At 39.0% G+C, this 25,851-nt stretch overlaps 1 protein-coding gene across 1 annotated transcript; it reads right to left on the bottom strand.

Moving 5' to 3' along the window:
- Window positions 1-9,922: 9,922 nt before the first annotated feature.
- On the bottom strand, window positions 9,923-13,056 carry LOC136707835 (immunoglobulin alpha-2 heavy chain-like). The gene is made up of 7 exons (XM_066682111.1): window positions 12,988-13,056; window positions 12,832-12,883; window positions 12,375-12,719; window positions 11,939-12,289; window positions 11,274-11,381; window positions 11,102-11,136; window positions 9,923-10,218 (listed from the first exon to the last, which is right to left on the bottom strand). The coding sequence occupies exons 2-7, from the start codon at window positions 12,872-12,874 to the stop codon at window positions 10,093-10,095; spliced, it is 1,008 nt and encodes a 335-aa protein (XP_066538208.1). The 5' UTR covers window positions 12,875-12,883; window positions 12,988-13,056; the 3' UTR covers window positions 9,923-10,092.
- Between the last annotated feature and the right edge of the window lie 12,795 nt (window positions 13,057-25,851).

Genomic DNA, 25,851 nt, shown 5'->3' with positions numbered 1-25,851 from the left:
GTAGTAGTATTTATTCACCTTGATACAATATTCCAATGAATAAGTTTCCATTTTAAAAAAAAACATTTTTTACTATTAGGTACAGGATCACTTACATTTTCCGCAGGACAGAGGTGACATTTTGAAACACAGGTAGTACACAGATGTTACAATGTGCAAGAGGACCTTTTATAATTCTCTGCTAAAAGCCGATTGGCTTCCATAACAGGAAGCCCCGACCACTCACATCAGTAGGTTTAAATATAGAATATGTGCAGATTAAAAGTGCTGGGTTACAATACTGCCTATGTAAATTTTAGTCCCCTAAATTACAAAATATGACCTCAATATTAACATGGCCTTTAAGGAGTAGGGTATTCTTTAAATGAGATTTTAAAATACACCACATTTACTATCCCAAGGAAAGGTGTTCATTTTAAAACATTTTTCCGAAGTTTTATTGTATGCTAATACAATAAAAATCCAAGAGCCAAAACAGGATTTATGGTATCAGTGTAATCCAATATACATACTTGCAGTGGAATGTGGTGCAATTATGTTGCTTAACTAAAAGGTAATCTATCAACCCAATGACACAATATTTACCCTTGTTTTCTGAGTGTATTAATACAGTATACAAACAAAATAAAGAACAGAAAACATACATTCATTGTCTGTAACTGCTTGTCCAGTTTAGGTTTGTGGTGGGTCCGAAGCAGTGGCGATTGCTCTAAGACTGCAAGGGAAGCTCAGCTTCCCCTAAAATGTCAAAAAATAAGTGATCAAATATATACTGTTGTGTGTACATGTCATTGAATAAATTTGCACTACAACGCGCTCAACTTTTATTCAGAATCTGCTTCTTATCACTGGTAAAGACGCGACGTTCCTCTCAACCATTCCCGCAGCTTCAGTGCTTTAAACAGTGCTGACGCTAAGCGTCCACATAGTTCAATAGTGAAGCAGCGAAGTGCAGCGAAACGAGACGAGTCATTGGATAAATGCTGGGCTTTGTCCCGCCCATCGGACGCTCAGCGTCTCTGGGGGTCTATGGGGCAGTGGGCTGGCCTCGGCTGGCCCGGACGCTGAGCTTCTGCATGATGATTGGATGATCTGTCTGAGGCTGAATCCCTTTTTGATTGACAGAGAAATGAGCGACTCAGCAATCCTTTGGTGTAAAGATCCGTGGGAGCATTACATTTTCATTCTGTTCTGAGTTGAACCGGACACTTTCCGAAACCCCTTAGCGGCATTTTCTTTGTTAAATACGACTAGTGACAAATCAAGCTTCTATTTCTGGTGGGATTTTTTGTAGCTGCTTGTGTTTGGAGACTGACTTCTATCACTCTTTCTGACTTCTATCGCAGTTTCTGTCCAGCGGGTGCTGCTGGGCCCCTCCACCGTCACAAAGCACTCAAAGGTGACACACTTCACATGGGCCAAGGCCGTTTAAGCAGCCTAGCTCTGCTGGCCATTGGGAGGACACTAGTCAAGTCCCTGGAAAAGACGCCTTGTTGGTACGACAGGGTCACAGATCATTTTCTTGAAAAGGAATGGAGGATAGAATTTACGTATAAATAAACCGACACATTTTATGATGTAGGCCGAAATTGAGTTTCCCCTCCTTGAAAGACCAGCATCCGCCACTGGTCCGAAGCCTATCTGGAATCACTGGGCACAAAACAGGAACACAACTTGGAGGGGGTGCCAGTCTGTGGAATCAAAAATGGTACCAAAGAAAATGATAGCAGAATGTACACATGACCAAAAATAAATAAACCTTTAAATCAAAGTTTTCACAACTGTTGAGCAAAACAATTACAGCATTAATTAATAAGCCCTTTTCCAGAAAAGTGGGGACATCTTGTAAAATGCAATAAAATCTAGAATATGTGATGTGTGAATTCTCTTGAACTTTCCATTATCTGTCATAAATACAAAGAACGGGCCTCCAATGGTTTCACTGACCAAACTGATTGTATTTTATATTTCAATTGAATTATATAATGTGACGTCTGTCACATATAAGCAAACATTTTGACAGAGGCCCGTTAAACACTGTGTTACATCATTTTATAGTACATACAACACTGTGTTACATCACTTTTTAATTACATAGTTTAAATTTCCTTTAATTACGTATTTTCAATTGTGGAATTGTAAAGACATAAGTAAGTAAGCAAGAGTTTAATACAGCTCTCTAAAAACAATCTGAGTTGATCAAATTGCTTTACATAATATCAAATTACTTCACATATATTAAGTGAATTCAATATTCATTCATTTATTCATTGTCTGTAACCACTTAGCCTCCAGTTCAGGGTTTTGGTGTGTCTGGAGTCTACCCAGAATCATTAGGGCAAAGCAGGAATACACCCTGGAGGGGCACCAGTCCTTCACATGGTGACACACACTCTCACATTCCCTCACACCTATGGACACTTTTGAGTCACCAATCCACCTACCATTGTGTGTTTTGTCAGAATTCGGGAAGGGGATGAATGGAAGATGGCATTCCTCAAAACTAGAAGGCAGTATGAGTACCTTGTGATGACTTTTGGGCTTTGGAATGCCCCTTTCGTCTTCCAATCTTTCATTAATTATATCTTACGAGTTATGCTGGGTCATTTCTTCATCACCTACATGGATGACATGGACAATTGGATGTTTGTACCCCATCAATGTAGGGATAGACTAATTACATCTGCTCATCCAGCACATCAGGTCATCCAGGTGAAACACACACATCAACTGTTAGCTAATAGATACAAGTGGGAGGGTATTGTATCCAATATTTATCATTTTTTATTGTCATGTTCTACTTGTTCTCAATGTAAAAGACTTCCTGCTGGTAAACTCCTACCTCTGCAAGTACCTGCATGACCTCACATTGCAGTGGATTGTCACAGACCTTCCTGAATCTCAGGGAAACGCTGTAATCCTCACTGTTGTAGATCACTTTTCTCATGGCGTACGGTTTATTCCATTCCCACAACTACCTATGACCTTTCAAACTGCTGAGTATTTTTGTTGATGTTTTTTAGTGTGTTTGAGGATATTATCTGATAGAAGAAATCAATTCACCAAAGTGTGGTTGTGGTACAACCTCAAGTGTGGTACGACCTGCGATCGTATAAATGTCAGGCCGACAAGCATAGAAATGACACCCCTTCCTACACAACAGGGGACCGAGTCTGGCTGTCAACCAGGGACTTCCGGTTATCTGAGGGAAGCAAGAAACTTGTGCCAAAGTACATTGGTCCTTTTAAAGTGCTTATTAATCACAGTTATGTGACTTACAATATGGCCCAGCTTTCTATATAGTTTGCCTTGCAAATAAATACTACTGCCTTTTAATACATTTTTTATCCAAATAAAATCAAACTGGTCAATGAAGACATATTATAAATACAATGAAAATATTTTTCAGTTTGTGTAATCAGATTTAGAGTGGACACTATATCCTCTGCCATTTGCCTCTTATTTATTCCCTAAGTGCCCCATAAGTTCCTTATTAGAAAGCTAAGCATGATAGTCCTGTACAGCTCTCACTGTGAGGAAGAACTCACTTCTAATCCTCAATTTACAGATGATACTTCAGTGGTGAAGCACTTGTATAAAAATTATAAATCATTATACACAGCAGAGGTGGTGCAGTTTTCTGCCCGGTGCAGCTTGCAGTCTGCCCTGTATGTTGACTCATCATTGTTAGAAAACAGACCCACCACAGAGGTGTCTTCTGCAAACGTGCTAATATTTGATCTGTGCTTTGAAGCAATGCTCAAATATTATCAACAGCTTTTAATTTACACTGGGCCAATGAAGAGAGCATATCTCCCATTTACCATGGTTATCAAACAGCAAGATGGCAGCGCACGCAGACACAGTGCCCTCTCGCTCTCCCAACTATGCGGTGTTATGTTTGTCCGAAAGTCTCGTCGAAATACAATTGCAGCCGACAGGCTCTGTTAGACATTGGGAAAAGTAAGATTTGCAACATTCTGGACTAAACAACAGTAGGGTTGGAGGTGAGGGGGGGGGGGGGGGGTGGGGGTTAGGTCCTTTACCCCTTTATTTGCTACACATGGGAAAACATGGGAATTTCTTTTTAATTCATCCGAGAACTTACATTTACGTTTCATCATAGATGCTCAAGATGAGGGTAGGTACATGAACTTTGACGTAAACAAGGACTACTGACATGCAGACTGACCAATTAAATGTTTACAGAGAAGGTTATCGACCAATAACAGTAGCTCTACACTCAGACCGTGCAATTCGAAGATTTTAGGCTATTTGACCACTCCCCTTCTCACTCAAGCGAACCAAACGGAGTAGGGGAGGGCAGGACTAGTTTGTGAACGAAACGCTTCTAGAAATTCTATGTAAGCTCTAGTAAAACAAAATCCCGGAGGTTTGTGAAAATCTGCCTGGACATTTTTTTTAAGTCTAAAAAAGAGGACATGTCCGGGTAAAAGAGGACGTCTGGTCACCCTATACAACAGAGATGCAAGAGGAGCTTGGATTACTCTGTCAGTCTATGTAACACCGGACTTGCCTGCGTCTCTTCCCTTGGAAAGAATTCACCATAATGGTGTGCAAGAAAACTGAAGCGGGGCAAGTGCGGAGGTATTCAGGTTAGGCTAGTGGCTAGCCCAATTCACCTAGCCATACCATCAATCCTCTTGGCAAGTGTATGATCATTAGACAATAAGGAATAAGGAATGTGGCACTCAGTGAACTGTACCAGGCCATCAGTGAACAACTGGATTACACACACAAGATAACCTCCCACTTCAAGGACAGCAGAGACACACAGAGCCTATGGCGGGGCATTCAGGACATCACAGGATACAAGCCCACGCCACAGAACTGTGAGAGCAACACCACTCTGCTCAACAACCTGAACAGCTTCTTTGCACGCTTTGAAACACAAAACTATTCACACCCACTGAAGACCCCCCAAACGATCAGATCAAACAACAGGAAGGGACTGCAGCGCATTGTGAACACAGCTGGAAGAATCATTGGTGACCCTCTACCCTCCCTGCGAGACATATACACCACCCGTCTCACCCGCAAAGCGATTATAATTGTGGGTGATGCAAACCACCCTGCACACAAGATGTTCAGCGTTCTTTCCTCTAGGAAGAGGTACAGAAGCCTCTATTCTCGCACTACCATAGTGAGAAACGAAATTTTGATTCCTTTGTATGTCTGGTACACTGCAGAATTGCTTTTAAAAGTTTATTAAGAACGACAATTAAGACTAGTAAAGTTGAAAAGTATAAACTGTTGACAAAGCTAATTCCTTCTATAAGAAAAATAAATAGAATAATTAAAAAAAAGGATTATAAGGAAATATTAAGAATTATTAAGTATCTCTCTGGTTGATTGTTTCAAAACTTGACGGCCTCAGTCAGGAAGCTTCCATTGGTTCATCACTGTATATTCCAGGAAAACAAGGATACACAGCAAACCTCATAATTAACAGAAATTTGTGACCACAAAGACATTCCTGTTTCCTGAGATAAAACATATAGAACACCTGTGAGATGAGAATCCACAAGCACAGACTTAATTCTGAAAGATCTGGAGAGACCCTATATGTAGGAAGATGTCTGATCTATTTAACATTACCTCTTAGCTTTGCAGAAAGAAAAATGCATATATAAGTATAAAATGAAGCAAAATTCCATCCATTATCTGTAACCGCTTATCCAGTTCAGGGTCACGGTGGGTCCAGAGCCTACCTGGAATCATTGGGCGCAAGGCGGGAATACACCCTGGAGGGGGCGCCAGTCCTTCACAGGGCAACACACACACTCACAGATTCACTCAGACCTACGGACACTTTTAGAGTCGCAAATCCACCTACCAACATGTGTTTTTGGACTGTGGGAGGAAACCCATGCAGACACGGGGAGAACACACCAACTCCTCACAGACAGTCACCCGGAGCGGGAAACAAACCCACAACCTCCTGGAGCTGTGTGACTGCGTCACTGCCTGCTGCGACACTGTGCTGCCCGAAGCAAAATCCTATTAATTTTAATTAACTTCACCACTGTGGTGAGCAAGTCCATGTTCAGTAAAACGTAGCACTAATGTTGCTACTAAGTTGATGAAGAGTTGGCAGTTTTAAACAACAATCAAAGTTTCATAATTAGCTAAAGTTAACTAATGTGTATTTACAGACATAATTGAACTAACCCAAGTGCCCTTTGTTTCAGCAGTCCTGCTGCAGGCCACGGCCAGAGGGTCTCTTCCTGTATATGTTCCAAAGTGTGTTTGTTTGATCAAGAGCCAAGTCAACATACTGTCAAAAACCGAGACATGTTTTACCCAAACAATATGGTCAAACACCTCACTGTTTCATATAGTAGACATTCAAGAGCTGAGGTTCCATTGTATTTATGATATTCTACAGTACTACATCTGAAACACTGTGTACAGAGGAGTTATGAGACAGTAGTTTGATTGTGGGACTGATGCGGTTTCTACTGAAGACTTGTGCCTGTGTACTTGTGCGTACACAGGCTGATCACTACTGTTATTTGTTTCTTTTTGAGGATGGAGGCTGAGTAAAGCTTAGTGCAGCATAGTTCAAGAACCCGTGTCTTCAGCCTGAAAGATCCCAACCACATTTGCAGTGGTTGGGATTTTTCAGTACATGTAATAATGTGTCATAATTCCAACTTAAATATTTTATGTGGTAATAATAATTCTGTAGTTCCGATATTTCACAGAAACTCAAATTTACAAAACAAAAATAAGAAAACATTCAGAATATGTAATACATTCAATAGGCTTACTATTAACTTAATTCAGTATTTTATCAAATCAAATTTATTTGTATAGTGCTTTTTGCGCTTTTTGTCACAAAGCAGCTTCACAGGATTCCGGTAAGACAAACATGTGACATGAAATGTAAAAATATAAAGAATGTAAAAGTCAAGGGCGACAGTGGGAAGGAAAAACTCCCTCAGCTGAGGAAGAAACTTTGGGAGGAACCAAGTCTCACAAGTGGTGACCTATCCTCCTCTGGTCAATCTATTGATAATAATAGTTAGACGTCCATGAAAATTCAGTGTGGGGTGGGCAGCTCCAAGGCAATTTGTGGTGGCTGGAGCATGGGCAGCTGGTCTGAAGCGTGGAGCAGGAGCTCGACAGACATCCATCAGTGTCCAGCCGGACAGTTGGGTGCGACTGTGTCTGAGTCCTGAACATTTTCTGGAAGATCATTCCAGAGTTGGGGGGCTTTATAAGAAAAAGGTCTTCCCCCAGCTGAGGCCTTCTGAATTCTCGGAACTATTAAAAATCCAGTACTTTGTGATCTGAGTAAACGTGGGGGCTCATAATAGGACATAGTATCTTGAAGGTATACAGGAGCAAGCCCATTTATAGGTTTACACAATAATAATAGAATTTATTATTGACAGCCAATGAAGTGATAATAGAACTGGACTGACATGTTTAAATGTTCTAGTTTTAGTGATGACCCTGGCTACAGCATTTTGAACTAGTTGGTGTTTACTTAAATTTCTGTGCATCCTGATAGTAGTGCGTTACAACAGTCAACCCTTGAAGTAATGAAGGCATGTACTAATGTCTCTGCATCCTGCAGGGATAAGGCATTTCTATTCTTGATGGTGTTGCAAAGATGTAAAAAAAGCTGTCCTAGTGATACTGCCTATGTGCTGATTGAAAGATAAATCCAGGTCAATTATGACGGCATGATGTTTTTGCTGCTGAACCAGGTTTAACTGGAAAGTCAGCAAGATTTAAAATGAAATATGATGATATATTTCTCGCCACATTTCGACCCAAATGCAGGACCTCTGTTTGGTTACTGTTTAGAAACAGGAAGTTACGCAACATCCAGGCTTTCATGTCTTTTACACAGTCCTCTATATTCTTTAGTCTGTGTTTGTCATCAGGCTTGGCTCAAATATACAATTGCGTGTCATTTGCGCAATAATGAAAATTAATGTCATGGTTTCTGATAATAGCTGGTAGGACTTCTTTGAGCAATTTTGTGGGAATTGCATCAAGTGTGCAATTTGTGGTTCAGAACCTGCCTTATTTTTGTAGTTCTGAAAAAAAACAAAAAAAGGTAAAACACACTAAACAGTACTCTAGGGTTATTTTTATCACTGGAGATAAGCAAGGCCAGATATGCTGAGCAAGCTTCAGTGAGAGAATTTCTATACTCTGTAAGGCTGTCCTTCCAGACAGAGTGGAACACTTCGAGCTTGGTTGATCACCATTGACGCTGTAGTTTCCGTGCTGTGTGGTTTATGGTATGGGTTGTCATTGTACCATGGGGTGAGCTTTTTCTGTCTCATACATTTTCTTTTAAGTGGTGCCACATTTTCTAAAGTAGATAGACAGATATTTACTAAGTAGTCAGTTAGTACAACTAGCTCCATTTGGGTCTGATGGAGCAGGAACTGGGGTTGATAGTTCTGGGAGTCTGTAGATGGTTTTATTATACGCTTTGTAGAATAGCGAGGGGGCATACATATAATATGGCTAACACGTACCTCATATGAAATTAGGTAATGGTCGGCGATTGCTGAGGTTTGCGGTAAGATATTAATTTTGCCAATGTTAAGACCTAGTGTCAAAACTAATTCTAAAGTGTGACTACAGTAGTGTGTAGGCCCTGTTACATTTTGAGCAATACCAATAGAGTCTAGGATTGAAGTAAATGTGGGTCATTTAGTGGGTCATCTGCCTTCTCAAAATGGATGTTGAAATCTACTACAACTATAATTTTATCATTGTACACAGCTAGGTTTACTGCAAAATCACTGAATGCTTTTAGAAATTCTGAGTAGGGTGTTAATTATAATTCTGTTTTGATATTTCACAGATGCTCAAATTTATGAAGAAAAAAAAAATCAGAATGTGTAATACATCCATTAGGCATCAGTACTTGGTTAGTGTCAATATTGATTTTATTATGTGGTTCTTGGCTCAAAACATTGAATTTTTAAAACAGATAAAATACACGTTTATGTATATACAGTAATCAGATTTTCTAAATATTTAATAATAATTTTTGCTGATCAATCAATTATCAAGTTTTACTCAATATAAAATAAATATGGAGGTTTCACTGGTAATTACAGATTATAGTTTAAAAAAAAAACCTGATTTACATTATAGGAGTGACTTTCAGCAGCATCTTAAACAAATAATCAGAAATAATCGGCTTAATGTAACAACAATATTATAGTAATTCACAGTGTAAATGTATCAGAGAGAAATGGCCTTTATTATGACATCTGTGTAGCTTTCGGCACAGAAAAAATATCACAACCATAGATATGGTGTTAGAGACAACTAACAATATAATAGTTATGTCCAGACCACTGTTCTCTGTAAAAACCAAGAAAGCTTTTATTACTTAACCATTTACATAATACATGTTACTAATGTGATACATATCATTGCTGTCTTATCAAATGGTTTTATGCACACAAAAAGAGCTGCCTACAAAAAACTGATGAACACAAAAAGGAGATTCACACAAATAAACTGATGAACAGAAGAAAAAGAGATGCCCCAAAAAATGCACACATAAAAGTGATGCGCACAAAAAGAAAAAATAAATCTGATGCAGGTTTTTTTGTGTGCATCAGCTTTTATGTGTGCATCAGGTTTTTTGTGCACATTTCTTATGTAAAAAAAAACAAAAAACAAATCTGTAGAAAACAAAGTAAAATATATACTCATATAAACTGTTTTATTTACTGTAAATGTAAATGTTTTACACAGTTTGATGATTTGATCTTTGCCATTTAAAAATGAAAACCCATGGTGAGACTGGACAGAGCATAGGCGAGATGTCATAGGAAGATACATTTTCTATATGATGCACACATTCCAAAATATGTAAAGTCAGGATGTCAGTAAAATTTAAATATCATAGTTCTTAACGTAGATTAAAACATTTTTTAAAAAAATTTTAATATAACAACACACATGTGAAACAGATACATAAAAAAATATATTTTTAATTTCTACATGCAGCTACAATGATGTATATTATGACATTCTACATGACGTAGTTATGACTGCATTCGTTTATGATTTATGTAGTTTCTATTGAAGATTTTTGACCTGTGCGTACACAGGCTGATCACTGATATTCTTTACTCTAACTCTTCTTGAGGATGAAGCCTGAGCAAAATTTAGAGCTGCATAGTTCATCTCCCCAGTGTCTTCAACCTAAAAACCCCAACCAAACATTCAGTATTTTAAGTTGGCAGTAGTAATTCTGAAGTTCATATAAATCACATATTACAGTTTATAAACATTAAAATGACAATATTAATGCAGGTGCTCCTACAAGTTTCTCATTATCCTGAACATAAATGTATTTAATAAAGGCTAAACACATAAAGACTGATATATTTGACCCAGATTTACAGTCAATGCTACCAAAAATTGAATACTTCTGAGACACTGGGATTGCGATAAAAGAAAGAAAAATCAAATAAATAATTGTCTCTAATATTAATCATACATTTCACATTATTAAAATCCTAACTGACCTATGAAACAATGTGCAATTTAACTACATTCTGAGGGTTCTCAGGAACATAATTTTACTGCCAGAACGTAGCTATCCCCATATGCCTTGTCTTGTGCCTTAGCTTTGTAATTTGTGAAAGATTTTACAGTTTTTAACCTTCAAATCAATATTTCTTACTAAGTCATACTCTTAGTTTTTCTTTACATTTTTATAGTTATTTTGCACTGTAGTGGATTGCACCCAATTTTTGTTGTATATGTTACAATAACTATAAATTAATTATTCATTCTGCATTAAAAATATGAAATCCTGTGAAAGTTTTAATGACTGTGGCTAAGCTTTATGTAAACCTCAACTGTGGTTTCAATAAGATATAAAATACTAATATGATGTTGTTATAATAAGTCTGTCAGTTAATGTGCTAACTGTTTGTTAAAATTTACACTACATACTGCAGGGATGAGTCAGAACGGGTAAACACGCAGTACGTCTCATGCAAAAAAAAACCCTCTTTACCACTAAAAGAAAACTTTTAGCATTTTAATCTAATTTAAGACAAAAATATTGAATAATCACCTGGTTTACTTGGACTGTGTGACCTTTAGCCCCATCTTAAACAAATATTAAAAAATCATTCAAATATATTAATAATTCAAATATATTAATATTTATAAATATTTTATCAAAAAATAATTTCTGATACAAAGTTGAATGGAATGATCATAAACAGCCTATTTATAAATCCTACCTTTATGATGACTGCTGTGTAATTTTCTGCACAGAAATAAGACCATTACCAAAGATATGATGTTTGATGCAGCTAAAACAATAATGACAGGGTCCGAAACACCATTCTCTGTAATAATCAAGACATGACCATTTTTGCTTTATGTAACACTGTAACTATAGAATACAAATCATATTTTGCTCATACCCATCTGCTGTGTAACAAAAAACAAAAACCACAAATTAATGTTTTTATAATTAATTAAAAGTTTATTTCATGGGTCAACTGCTACACTTTTACTAGGTGACAAATATTCTGAGGAAATTACATTATATTTCAGTCAGTTTCAGTGTTTTTTTATTATTATTTTTTTTTGCTTAGTTGAATGTATTTATGCTTTAAGATTTGTTGAATGTAGCAACTCAACTTTTGTAAATAATTAAATATGAAACTATTTAATTTTTACTTAAAGTAAAACTCCAAGAACAGAGACCATACATTAAAGGTGCCCAGAATCATTCATGAAATTTAATGAAAAAACAATTTAAGGCTTCATTTATTTTAAATGGCTTTAAATATTATCATAACAACATTATAATTCATTCCATTCCCGTATGTTGACATTCTGGGGGAAATACATCTTGGGGTCGAGGAAATTAAATGAAATTTAAAATATTCACTCTTACCTACAAAGTCCAGTTTAGTCCCATTCCCAAACAGTATCTGTCCACACACAGCCACAGCACAGTAGTAATTTCCAGCGTCAGAGAGACTGAGGTTGGTCTTGGGGAGTTTGTAGACACAGCTCTGTGTAGGAGAATCAGTCTCAGAACTGCTGCTACACTGACTGTTAGTGTCTCCATGAGTGTAAATGACTCCTGGAGGAGATTCTCCTGATCCATGTCTCAGCCAGTACACACTGTGTTCTCCTGCAGACGCATCTGTGAGGACTGAACACTGCAGAGTTCTGTTGCCTCCTGCTTCAGCACGGTCTAATTCATTAGCCTGGGAAACAGTATAATGGCTGGAAGATGAACCTAAAGGGCGAAGAAAGATTTGTGTTTTTTAACTGATAGTATTTTATAATTTCATACTGCAGCACACTTGTATTGTACCTTGTACCTTTGAGAATTAAAATTGTACAGCCTAATAACACAGTGTCTGAATAATCTGCAGCTGCACAGTAGTATGTTGCTGAATCAGATGGTTCTGTGCTTGTGATGTTCAGAGTAAAAGCACTTTGTTCTCTTAATGCCTTAAAACGTCCACTCTTCTGAAAACCACTGTGATATTTAACTCCTGTTGAACGAAAAGCAGAAGCAACTAGAAGAAGCTTCTCTCCTGGAGTCTGTTTGAACCACACAGTCATTATTGCACCATCAAAAGAACAATTCAATGTAATATTGTCTCCAGACTGAATGTACTGTAGCCCATCCACACAAGGAACATCAATCTTTGAGGCGCCACCTGAAAAAACAAGTCAAAGTAAAGCTTTAAAAAAATTACTACTACATATTACAATTGTACACTGCCGAAGCACAAATGAACAAAATGAAAAAAAATCTAATAAACTTGGTACCTAAGGCTGTTGAGAGCACAAGAGTGAAATAAATCTGAATCATTGCCAAGTCCTGAATAAAAAAATGTATTTATTTATTCACCATGATACAGTATTCCAATGTATTAGTTTCTAGATCAAAAAAACATTTTTGCTATCAAGTACAGAAATACTTACAGTTTTTGCAGGACAGAGGTGACATTTTGAAACACGGGTAATACACAGGCGTTACTCTTTGCAAGAGGACCTTTTATAATTCTTTGCTAAAAGCCGATTGGCTTCCATAACAGGAAGCCCCGACCACTCACATCAGTAGGTTTAAGTATAGAATATGTGCAGATTAAAAGTGCTGGGCTACAATAAATATCATAAAAAAGAAATAAACAAACATCTCAGGTTTGGAATTTTTAAATAAATCTGTGTTGGTGATCTTATTTTTTATGTACTTTACTGAAGGCTATGCAGCTCATGAATACAGTTAAATACAGTTTAAACGCAGCAGACATTTTTTTTTTTTTACAATAATGTACTTACAGGGAACAATCTGTATGGACTGTCCCCTCAATTATAAAATATGCCCTCAATATTAACACGGTCTTTAGGGAATACAATATTCCATAAATGAGATTTGAAAATGACATTACATTTACTATCTCAAGGAAAAACATCCAATTTCATTAATTAATTAATTCATTCATTCATTATCTGTAACCGCTTATCCAGTTCAGTGTCACGGAGGGTCCAGAGTCTATCCAGAATCATTGGGCTCAAGGCAGGAACACACCCTGGAGGGGGCGCCAGTCCTTCACAAGACGATATATACACACTCACACACTCACACCTATGGACACTTTTGAGTCGCCAATCGCCAACCCATGCAGACACGGGGAGATCACACCAAACTCCTCACAGACAGTCACCCAGAGCGGGACACGAACCCACAACCTCCAGGCCCCTGGAACTGTGTGACTGTGTGACTTCCTGCTGCGCCACCGGCCGCACCAGCATCCAGTTTATAATATAAAAAAAGGTTTTATTGTATAATAATACAGTAAAAATGTAAGAGCCAAAACAGGGATTATGGAATCAGTGTAATCTAAAATACATACTTGCAATGGAATGTGGAGCAATTATGTTGCTTAACAAAAAGTTACTCTAACAACCCAAGGTTTTTACCAAAGTATTTACCTTTTTCTGATTTTTTTTTTTTACCTATTTACACATAAACACAGAAAACATTGTACAAACAATATAAAGAAACAAATACATAAACACAAAATGATGGTGATTGAATTATTGCAATCAATTTTCAAGGATATCAATGAGTAAATAAAACACATATAACATGTGTTATATGACTTTATCTGTATAAAAATTGCCCTATAACATGTTCTAAAACGATATGTATTTTAATGTATTTTAATGATTAATAAGCTGTATTGAATAACCTGATGACACCTCCTAGATCACTTTAGTGGAATGAGGCGACAATATATTTAAGACCCTGTATTTTTATATACAGTTATATAAAGTTAGGTAATAACTTAATTTTGGGAGTACAATGCCCAAACTCCTCCCCTCTGCCCTATATATACTATGTAAACATCATTTCAGTTTGGCTCATTCTGTTTCTACTCCTCCGACTGCAACCGGCCTCCTGAGTGAACCCCTACATCTGCCTCCAATGCCGGCATGCAGCTTCGAGCCTCCCATTTCTTCTTTCTCTGACAAAACAGCAATGGGACTGCCTCGTGTTTGGGGAAAGCGATCAGCTGTCGTCATGCCTGCTTCCAAACTGCTCCTACTACTAAAAGCTTTGAAGCACACTTGCTTCGGCACAGGTACTTTTCTCCTACCACTGCGACTGCCATAAAACCCTGCCTCTACCTCTTCAGCTGGCATATAGCCTTGAGCCTCTCATTTCCTCCTCTCTGGCTGAACAGCAACAGTGCTCCAGTAAAGTGCTCAGAAACTACGGTGTCCCCTTCATTCATTCAGCTAACAAGGGAAGCTGTCTCCTTGCTGCCCCTGCCAGTGTACGGAGCCCCAGCACAACAATGAGATGATGTCACAATCACCTCTCTCCCGACTTAACTCCCCTGCTGGAGCGTTCCTCATCTTCCTATTACTTTTCCTTGTTGTGTCTGAGCTGGAAGGCATTAGCCTCAATGCCTTATTGTCATTGCTATCTCGAAAGTCTTTGTCTTAGGGGGCTGCATTTTAAATTAATATCTTTATCTAACCTGCATTAGAAACTGGCTTGGAAACGGCAATATTTATGCACATTACCAGGGCACTAATTCACCTACAGTGCTCACCAAGATGATCTCATTTTGAAAAATATTAGAACAGAAAGTATTCATTCTGATATGACTTGGCACCTTCTTCCCTCTGAATACTGCCTTGATAGACATCATTGCACCCATTTAGATGCAGTCCCTTTCTGCAAATCCTGTTCTTTCTCCTCCCCGTCCCTTCTTCCTTCTCTCTCCTTCTTTCTCTATTTATCATCCCACACCCTCTTTTTCCAGCTCGCACCCCCCTCGACAGGTGCTGCTGCGAACCTGCCTCCTGCCCAGTGCTCTGGGCAATCAATGAAGTCTCCTCACTGCATGACTTCCTCATTGCCGATTCAATCTCATCATTCATCTCATCCCACTCCTCCCTTCATCATTCCGACCCCTTCATTTGCAGCCATGCTGCTCCAAGCCTCTAACTCGACAGCTTGTGTGTTTTGTGGACATTCGTCCCAACCCCTTCATTTTGTGGCCATGCCATAACCAGCTAACTTTACAACTCTGTAGTTTCTCTATTCAGATGCTGCTGCAGACCCTCATCCTGACCCCTCTGCTGCTGCACCGTTCCAAGTCTCTGACGTTCCAGCTCATCCTCTTTTCAGGTGCTACTGTAGACCTTCATCCTAATCCCTTTCCATTTTGTGTCTGCCTCTTCCTTTACAGACCATCCTCTCTCCTAATGTGGACCTTTGTACTAACCTCTTCCCTTTTGCAATCTTGGTGCACACTGCCTCTTCATTTACAGCCCATCCTCTCTCGCTGTTCAGAACTTTGACCTGACCCCTTGTTTACAGCTGCACTACCCCCCCGCCTCAAACTTTGCAGCTTGTTCTCCCTTTTCAAAAGCTGATGTGGACCTTCATCTTTATGCCTTCCCCTTCACAACCACGCAGTGCATTGCATCTACTCTACGGCTCACACTCTCTATGGCTATGGAACTTTGTTCCTGTATCTCCAGTTAACAGCTATGCTGCTCCCAGCCCTAGCTTTGCAAAATGCCCTTTCACCAACAACAGAGCTTTGTCCCATCCTCTCCTCTTGGCAGCCACTCTGCACCCAGCTTTTGACTTTCAAGCTAGTGCCACTGTGAACATTCATCCACATCTCTCACATTGAACACACCAAACCCTGCCTCCTATGGTACAGTTTGTAATGTCTCCTGCAGCTGCTGTGTGACTTCTTCCCGTTGCAGCCACACTGCTCTCAGTCTCTAATTTCCAACTCATGCTCTTTCCTAAGGCGATGGCATAGACCAACCCCTGCCCTACATTCTACGCAATTGACGCCACTAGACCTGTTGCAGTTATTACATAATCACATAATAACAATGATTTGCGCTGACTGCACCATTTTCTATCTTTTTTCAAAACCAACAAACAGAAAGTTATGAGTATTTTAAACAAATAAGTTGAGACAAATGAGTCAGCACAAATTAATTTGCTTCTTGGTTATAGTTTGAATATAAAATGTGACATCTAATGGAGCTTTTCCACTACATGGAACCCACAAGACCCTACTGGACTCGTCACGGCTATTTTACTTTTCTACTGGCAAAATCTGGTAATTGTGTAAATCCACAAAACGCAGAGTTCATTCAAATCCAGCATAAACTGCCACTTGTAAAATCTCTTAAGTTACAGCAACTTTCACATTTATTTTAAAAAATACATTTTCATATCGGCTGCCCTCAACATATAAAACCAAGCAAAAGAAAGCATTCTCAAGGATTTCAAAGAAATTGACTTTTACTCAACAACTACAGATCTTTGTTCAAGCTCAGACAAAATCCCATACATGAACTTAACAACACATTAACTTACCAATGACTGGAATTTGCAGTCAAAATGTTTAGAAACCAGATATATACCAGAAAACCACACAACTGACACTATGAATGTCTTCAGTGTGCTTTGACTGACTGGTCATTAGAAGAGCAGAAAATGGCCTACATAACCACAGATAAGGTTTCTAATGTCAAAGCTACAGTAGGAAAACTTGGCTGGCCATAGCTTAATTGCTTGTCACAACCTCGTTTTGGCTGTCACATATGCCTTAACAAGTGGGAAGGAACTGACAGCACGTGCTCTGTAAGTCTGCAGAAGCCTTATCAGCTTTTTCTTCCAAAGCTGAAAAGGAGATCTGAGAAAGGCACAAGCTGAGGCTAATCTCCCAAAATACAGTTTAGTTCTAAGGGAGAATGAGGATGCGGACATACATGCAAGGAATAATATTTATTTCCAAAAAACAAAAGCAAACAACAAACAGAGAAAACAAACCTGCAAAAGAAAACAAGACCGGTTCAGTGGGTATTAGAACTACTCCCTGCAATCAGACACACCCTGACTGATGACAGAAAACACAAGCCAAATACCCCACACTCACAGCAAACATCAAGAAAAAATGTGCAGTTTAATTTCATATTTGAAAAATACAGCCTAAATGCAGTTCAAAATTTCTTGAGAAAATCAAATCTACACTCCTAGATCCAAAGTATACAAAGAGCCAGCTTATAAAGGAGATGAGAGAAAAAGGAGCCAAAAGGGATGGAGGTTTTGTATACCACCAGGTAGTACCACAAAGGGTTCAGACTGATGTTGATTTGATAGATACATGCAGGAAGACACTGGAACCCTCTGCAGATCCTCAGCTATTTTGGTGTTATAACCAAGCAAGATTCTCTTTCTTTTTTTTTTTTTTTACATGTAAAGTACATGTGCATTTGTGCAAGAAGTACTGCTTCTGAGAGAGTTTTCAGTATGGTTGGCAGCATTTTGACCCCTGTACGGTATTGCCTTAAGCCTGAGAAAGTCAACATTTAGTATTCCTTGCCCGGAATCTGCCAAGGCAGTAAATAACAGATGTTAGGCCATAGTACATTCAATTTGGATTTTGTTTATTTTGACAAATATTTTTACATATCTTTATGAATGAATTGTTTAATTCATTGACGTTCTTTATCATAAGAGTGTATATATATTTTTACGCATACACTATTACAGTGTATGTGTATGTATCATTATTAAGCATACAGGCCTATTAATTTATATCTTGGGGTGAAAAACATACAATTAAATTGTTGATTAAAATTACATGTATGACAATTAATCATGTTAAAATTTCATGATTGTGACAGCACTAGATATCTTCTATTTCCTGGATGTCTTCCTCAAATTCAAGTCACTCTCTCACATGCTGCCGCTACTACCTTCATTTACCATCTAGGCATCTCTGCCATCCTTGAGTCAACTTTCTACCCTACTACAATGCTTGAACTCCTCAGCACCATTCAGATTCTGTCTCTTCAGAGTTCACTCACATTTGACCAGCTGCCTTTTCTCTGTCTTCCTGCGGTGCTGATCATCAGCTCCTCTTTTGGAGTTTCTTCTTTTGCCTCACCTGTCATCCCTCTAAATCACCCATCCATTTCCTCTATGCCACTGAAACGGCCCCATCACCTATCAACTCCATACCTGCCAACTAAGGACATTTAAACTAATTCAAGGTGCCCGTCTGTAGTATTCAACAACTTTCATGGCAACTACTAATCAACTTCCTGCTGGCCCAATGATCTTAGCCATCTTGAGATTAACTCTGATGACTTCAATTTACTCAACCTGCCGCTATTCCTCTGTCTCTCACAACGCTCAGTGATACACCAATTTATTAAAGGCAGTTCATTAACTAACCCATTTTCACTCACTTGCTCACGATCCAGGACACAGACCAAAATACCTTTCAATCTGACCCTATAGCACTTAATGACTAGCATTCCTGGCATTTTTGGGTTGTCTTCATACGCATTCCTAAGCCACCCTGCACTTCTTCCCAAAAACTTCTGAATTCCCTTCCCCATTTCAGCCTTTACGAGTGTGATTTGTACTAGCTTTCACATGTGTCAATCAAAACAATTACAGCATTAAATACAGATCCCTTTTCCTGGGGGGGACCTCTTGTAAAATCTAGAATGTGTGATGTGTTAATTCTCTTGAACTTTTCATTAACTGCCAAATATACAAATAAAGTGTGGAGAGTGAGGACATAAGTAAGCAAGATTTTTAGAATCAAATACTTTACTGATCCCAGAGTGAAATTGCAGTTATTATATTTGCAACTGTTTATGTTAAAGAATAAACACTCTAATAATTATTTAAAAAAAGAGAATTTTGCAATATATGCAATAAATATGGAATATACTTTATAAAGCAGTTAAACTATGGCACCTCTGAATTATTACACACATAAGAAAAATGAATTACATTATTATTGTTATTGCACATATGAACACCTCTGAATTATTGCACACATAAAAATAATGAATTACATTATTATTGTTATTGCACATATGAACAGTATAATTTGGTATTGAGAATTGCATGGATGTACCATAGTGTCATACATTGAGGGAGGATGGCTACAGGTAGGAATGACCTCCTGTGGTGCTCTGTAGTGCATTTTTGGAGGAATGAGTCTTGTACTGAATGTGCTCCTGTGTTTCATCACTGTGTCGTAGAGTGGGTGGAAGCCATTGTCCATAATGGCCTGCAGCTTAGATAGCATCCTCCTCTCCGGCAGTGCCATCAGCACCCACAGCCTTGCCGATCAGTTTGTGAGCCTGTTAGCATCTGCCATCTTCAGCCTGCTGACCCAGCATGCAACAACATATGGGATAGCACTTGGCACCACAGACTCATAGAAAATCCTGAGCATAGTCCAGCTGATGTTGGAGGACCTCAAGCTCCTCAGAGAATAGAGACGAGATTGGCCCTTCCTGTAGAGGGTGTCAGTGTTCTTAATCCTAGTCTAGTTTATTGACATTGTGCACTCCCAAGTATTTGTAGTCCTTCACAGTGTCTAAACTGATCCCCGTGATGGACAAAGGGGACACCCACGGCTTGTCCCTCCTCAGGTCCACCACCAGTTCCTTTGTCTTTGTCACGTTGAGCTGCAGATGGTTCATCTTGCACCATGCGACAAAGTCATTCACCATTACCCTGTACTCATCCTCATCAGCCCGCTCATACGTACATCCAACTATTGCAGAGTAATCAGAAAACTTCTGAAGTTTTCTGTGCAGTAGCTGAAGTCTGTGGTGTAGAGGGTGAAGAGGAATAGAGAGAGGACAGTTCCCTGCGTAGCTCTAATGTTGCTGACCACTCTGTCCGACACACAGTGCTGCAGGCGTACATACTGTGGTCTGCCAGTCAGGTAGTCAGCAATCCAGGACACGAGGGGGGCATCTACTTTCATCACTGTCAACTTATCACTGCAGGCGAATTGAGTTGAATGCACTGGAGAAATAAAAAAACATGACCCTCACAGTGCTGGCTGGCTTGTGCAGGTGAGCGTAGACTCGGTTGAGCAGGTAGATGATGGCATCCTCAACTCCCAGGCTAACCTCTCCATGGTCTTCATGACGTGGGATGTCAGTGCCACTGGCCTGTAATCCTTGACATCACTGGGTTGCCTTGTCTTGATTCCTGTGATCTTCCACATCACAGGAATCCTCTGAAGACGTGGTGCAGACCTACACAAAGATGGGTAGCACAGGTTTTAAGCACCCTGGGGGGACCCCATCAGGGCCTGCAGCCTATTTTGTGTGGAGTCTCTTCACTTGTCTTCTTACCTGGTCAGCAGTGAGACTCAATGCTGAGATGACGGGTGGAGGAGGTGTGAGGTGGTTTATCAGGAGTGGGAGTGGAGTGGGCTCCTGAGAAGTGGCAACAGAGGAGTCAGGACGGGAGAGGTCAGAGCCTGCAGTGTCAAATCTGTTAAAGAACAGATTTAGCTCATTGGCTCTGTCTACGCTGCTCTTTATTCCTCTTTTTTTGCTGGAGCTGAAGCCGGTGATGGTCCTTATTCCACACCAGATCTCCCTCATGTTGTTCTGCTGGAGTTTAAAATCCAGCTTCCTCCTATATCTATTCTTAGCCTCCCTGATAGTTGTCTTCAGTTCCCTCTGGATCGCTCTCATCTCCTCCCTGTCTCCAGCTCTGAAGGCCTGCTTCTTTTTGTTAAGGAAGTAGTAGACTCAAAGCAGTCCTGCAGTGCCTCATAAGTCTCCTCAGACCATCTCCTCACATGGTCACAGTCTAACTCTTCACCAGCGGCACATAGCAGGGGCTGAGGTGCGCAAAGTTGTGGTCTGACATACCCAGAATGAGGAGGGGGGAGCAGTTGTATGTGTTCTTAATATTAGCATATAGCAAGTCCAGTGTTATTTCTGTTATGGCAATTGTCTAAGTGCAGCCAGGAAGGAAGACAGAGAAATCAGAGGAATAAAGACACAGAGTCAAGTATTTACTCCAATCTCTAGTTTATTCAAACATTTGTTGCAGTATATATAGTACCCCAGTCACGTACACCCCACGGTCATGTGCCCCGTCTGCACGTACACCAAGCATCATGTGTGGCGCCCAGTCATTATTACATCGTGTCTCATTGCACAAACCCAGACATTCCCTTAATTGGCATTTTATGCTATGCATGTATCTGTTATCTTCTTTTTTACTTCTGTCAGCAAAATGATTGCAGACGGTTAGGTTAAGTTCAAGATGTACTCAGGATGTTCTTCAACTTGTTTCTCTAAGTTATCTAGGGACCTTACTTCCCTATTCTAATCTCAGACGTACAATGTTCAGCATTTCCTCCCCTCCAACAGTTTCTCCTGGGTTGTGCCCCGAGGACACAATGCAATAAGTCCTTTAATGTCACAAGCACACTATGTCTACAATCAGGATGTATGTGTCTATAACAATCTTTATAGAGTATATTGGGGGATTATTATAATTATTATCTCATTACAATGATATATTGCATTTTCCCATCACAATTTCCTCTCTACACATACTGAGTGAAGTTTGGTAGTGTCTTGGCCATGGTAAAACCATTGAAGGCATATGATATGGCAATGAAGGCTCTCAGATCTTGAGTTTGGAGAAGTACAACGGTTGAGTGAATGATGTCACACGCAGACGTTGGGTTGGCGGGGGGGGGGGGGGGGGTTGTAAACAACCACAGTTGTAACATGGGAGAACTCTCGCAGTAAATAATGTGGTCCAACAGCCAACAGCTCAATATTCGGGCAACAGGCTTGTTCCTTGATGGTAATGTGACTAGGGTTACACCAGCAGTTATTAACTAGCATAACAAGTCCTCCTCCTTTGCACTTGCCACTCTCTGTGCAGCCCCAGTAGGCACCAACAGTCTGAAAACCACCAAACCGTTGGAAACGTTGTCATACACAATGTCCTCCTGGTGTAGCCATGTCTCAAAAAAGCACATTAAGCTACATGCCCAGTACTCCCTCTGACTCCTGGCTAATGCTGTTAGCTCGTCCATTTTTTTAGCCAGTGATGCAGCTTATACCCCCTGTTCGTCATAAGCTTCCTCCTTCTCGTCTTCACTTTCCCCATGCGCTGTTATGTTTCTCCTCTGCATCCCCTGTGCAACCCTCTCCAAAGCCCTTCGTGGATGCTAGATGTCCTGGTCGCCATGCCTGCTGGCTTCAGCACAATCAGCTGATCCCGGGTGTGAATAATGGAGCCATGTTACTGCGGAGCAGTGGATCAGGAGAGTGAAAGTAATTTCATAGTGAAAAAATAGACTAAGACTCTCTCTACTAGCATGTTTCAGCTTCACTAAGTTGCCTTTTCAAATAAATAAATTAATAGAAAGATAAATTAAAGTTAAAAAGAAAAACAGAAAACAAGAACCAGGAGCTACTGTAACAGACTGCATGCATGGCTCCATGCATCAATTTATTGATAAAGCACACAAAAAAAACCTTGAGTTGACCAAATATTTACAAAATTGTGATTTGGAAGTGGGATTTGTGCCCATTTTTGCTTGATAGCAAACTCATTGTCTGATACTCTTCTTCGTGATGTGCCATAAAGTAGGTAGATCTGGGCTTCAGTCTGTGTCAGTGAAGCTATGCTCTTGTAGCAGGTGTAGAATAAGACCTGGCATTGTTTTGCTGAAATAACCATGGATTTCTCAGGAAAGATATTGCCTTGATGGAAGCCTATGTCTCTGTAAAATTTCAATATACATCTCCACATCAGTGGTACTGTTGACCCTATACTGCTCCCCCACTCCATGAGAGGTGTTTGTTTTGCACCTTTCACTGCATTAAATGTGGATATTTCCTTTCTACATTGGCAAAGATAAATCAATATGCAAATATAAACTGTTGACAAAGCCAATTCCCACTACAAGGAAAATAATTAGAATAATTAAAATAATAATAATAAAAATATATAAAGAAACAGTAAATTTGATTAAGTGATCACTCTTGTTGACAACATCCATCCATCCATTATCTGTACCGCTTATCCAATTTTAGGGTCGCGGGGGGTCCAGAGCCTACCTGGAATCATTGGGCGCAAGGCGGGAATACACCCTGGAGGGGACGCCAGTCCTTCACAGGGCAACACAGACACACACACATTCACTCCCACACTCACAAGTCGCCAATCCACCTGCAACGTGTGTTTTTGGACTGTGGGAGGAAACCGGAGCACCCGGAGGAAACCCACGCGGACACGGGGAGAACACACCAACTCCTCACAGACAGTCACCCAGAGCGGGAATCGAACCCCCAACCTCCAGGTCCCTGGAGCTGTGTGACTGCGACACTACCTGCTGCGCCACCGTGCCGCCTTTGTTGACAACATAAATATGATAATTCTATTTAAAATCTTGACAGCCTCAGGAAAGAAGCTTCCATTGGTTCATCACTGTATATTCCAGGAAAACAAGGATGCACAGCAAACCTCAATCAACAGAAATGTGTGACCGCAAAGACATTCCTGTTCCCTAAGATCAAACATAGAACACATGTGAGATGAGAATCCACAAGCACAGACTTAAATCTGAAACGTCTCTATATGTAGGAAGGTGTCTGATCCATTTAACATTACTTCTTAATTTTGCAAAATGAAAAATGCATAAAGTATAAAATGAAGCAAAATTCCATTCATGGGTTATAGAATTATTATCATGATTCCATGATAGAATTATCATGGGTTATAGACCACTAAAATAAAACAAAAATAAATGTGTTTGGTCTTTAAGTAAGTACTGCTCATGTATAGTGGTACAAATATATATTTGATGATGAAAATAATTATTAGTGTTTCATATTGTTATTATGTAATTGCTTAAGTACATATTTGTATTCTTTAGATGTGAATGGACCTTCCATAAATTCTCTCTGTTCTTTGTGTCATTTTGGAACTGTGATGTAAAGAAAACAGTGTGAAATTTCAAGTAAAATGCGTGAAAGGTGTTATAATTCTCATTTATTATGATCATTATTTGTTTATAGTTCTCAGAATCAACAGCAAAATGATAGCAATCACAGAGCTTCAATAGGAAATCCTGAGGCAAATTTGAATATTTAAAATATATTTACAGATATACATAGAAACAAATTCGATGCTGTGTGAAATGGAAAGGAGCAGACCAAATAGTTTTTTCAATTGTAACATTGTCTACTTATATATAAAATTTATAGTACAGTGGAACCTCAGGTATTGATCTTCATTCATTCCAAAATGTTGGTAAAAAATGGTTTGGTAAAAAGCTAAATCACTTTTAGACAAATGCCTCATAAAAATGTTTGCACAAACCAGGCTAATTAGTTGACAAAGAGTTGACATTTTTAAACAACAATCAAATTTTCATGATTAGCTACAGTTAGCTAATGGTAATTTGTTTATAAAACACGCTCAGCTTGAACTCTAGGACCTAATTTTTTGATATAGGAGACATTCATACAGAGATTCCTCTGTATTTATGATATTCTACAATACTACATCTGAAATGAACACTGTCTACAGAGTAGTTATGAGACAGTAGTTTGATTGTGGGACTGATGCGGTTTCTACTGAAGACTCTTTACTTGTGCGTACACAGGCTGATCACTACTGCTCTTTCCTTTGCTTCTTCTTGAGGACGGAGGCTGAGAAAACCTTAGTGCTGCATAGTTCAAGGCCCCTGTTTCTTCAGTCTGAAAGATCCAAACCACATTTACAGCAAACAGTACATGTTATGTTATGTTATATTGTGTCATAATTCAAACTTAATGCAATAGTTTATGTGGTAATAATAATTCTGAAGTCTTGATATTCCACAGATGCTCAAAGTTACATAGAAAAATAAATAGTTCAGAATGTGTAATACATCCAATAGACTTTACGTACGTGGTTAATTTTAACTATATACAATAATAAGAGTTTCTAAATATGTAATGAACATTTTTGCTGATCAGTCAATTATGTAAGTTTTACACAATAAAAACTATATGTGGAGGTTACACTCCAGACAATTACAGACAATAGTAAAAAAAAATTACCTGATTTACATGAACGGAGTGAGCTTCAGCAGCATCTTAAACAAATAAAGAAATAATTGGCTCAATGTTTAAAATACCAACCTAACAACATTATTATAAATATCCACAGCATGTAAATTTCTCAGAGGGAAACCTTACCTTTATTATGACTTTTGTGTACTTTTCGGCACAGAGATAATATCACAACCATAGATATGATGTTCGACACAACTAACAATATAATTGTTATGTCCAAACCACTGTTCTCTGCAAAAACCAAAAAAAACAAAAAAGTTTTTATTACATAGCCATTTAAAATATGCTACTAATGTGATACATATCACCGCTGTCTTAACTAATGGTTTCTAAATATATTTTCATTCATTCTTCCTTTGTTTGTAACTGCTT

The sequence above is a fragment of the Hoplias malabaricus genome, chromosome 9, assembly GCF_029633855.1.
Source record: "Hoplias malabaricus isolate fHopMal1 chromosome 9, fHopMal1.hap1, whole genome shotgun sequence".
NCBI classification, from domain to species: domain Eukaryota; kingdom Metazoa; phylum Chordata; class Actinopteri; order Characiformes; family Erythrinidae; genus Hoplias; species Hoplias malabaricus.
The sequence above is the reverse complement of the archived record's forward strand: the minus strand, read 5'-3'. Positions and strand labels throughout refer to the sequence as shown.

Bases quoted from the DNA above. Each gene is read 5' to 3' on its own strand.
- LOC136707835 (XM_066682111.1), bottom strand. From the start codon at position 12,874: ATGATTCAGATTTATTTCACTCTTGTGCTCTCAACAGCCTTAG. The intron at 12,720-12,831 runs GTACCAAGTTTA...TTGTTTTTTCAG, and splicing joins TGTGCTCTCAACAGCCTTAG to GTGGCGCCTCAAAGATTGAT. The intron at 12,290-12,374 runs GTACAAGGTACA...TTCGCCCTTTAG, and splicing joins TACAATTTTAATTCTCAAAG to GTTCATCTTCCAGCCATTAT.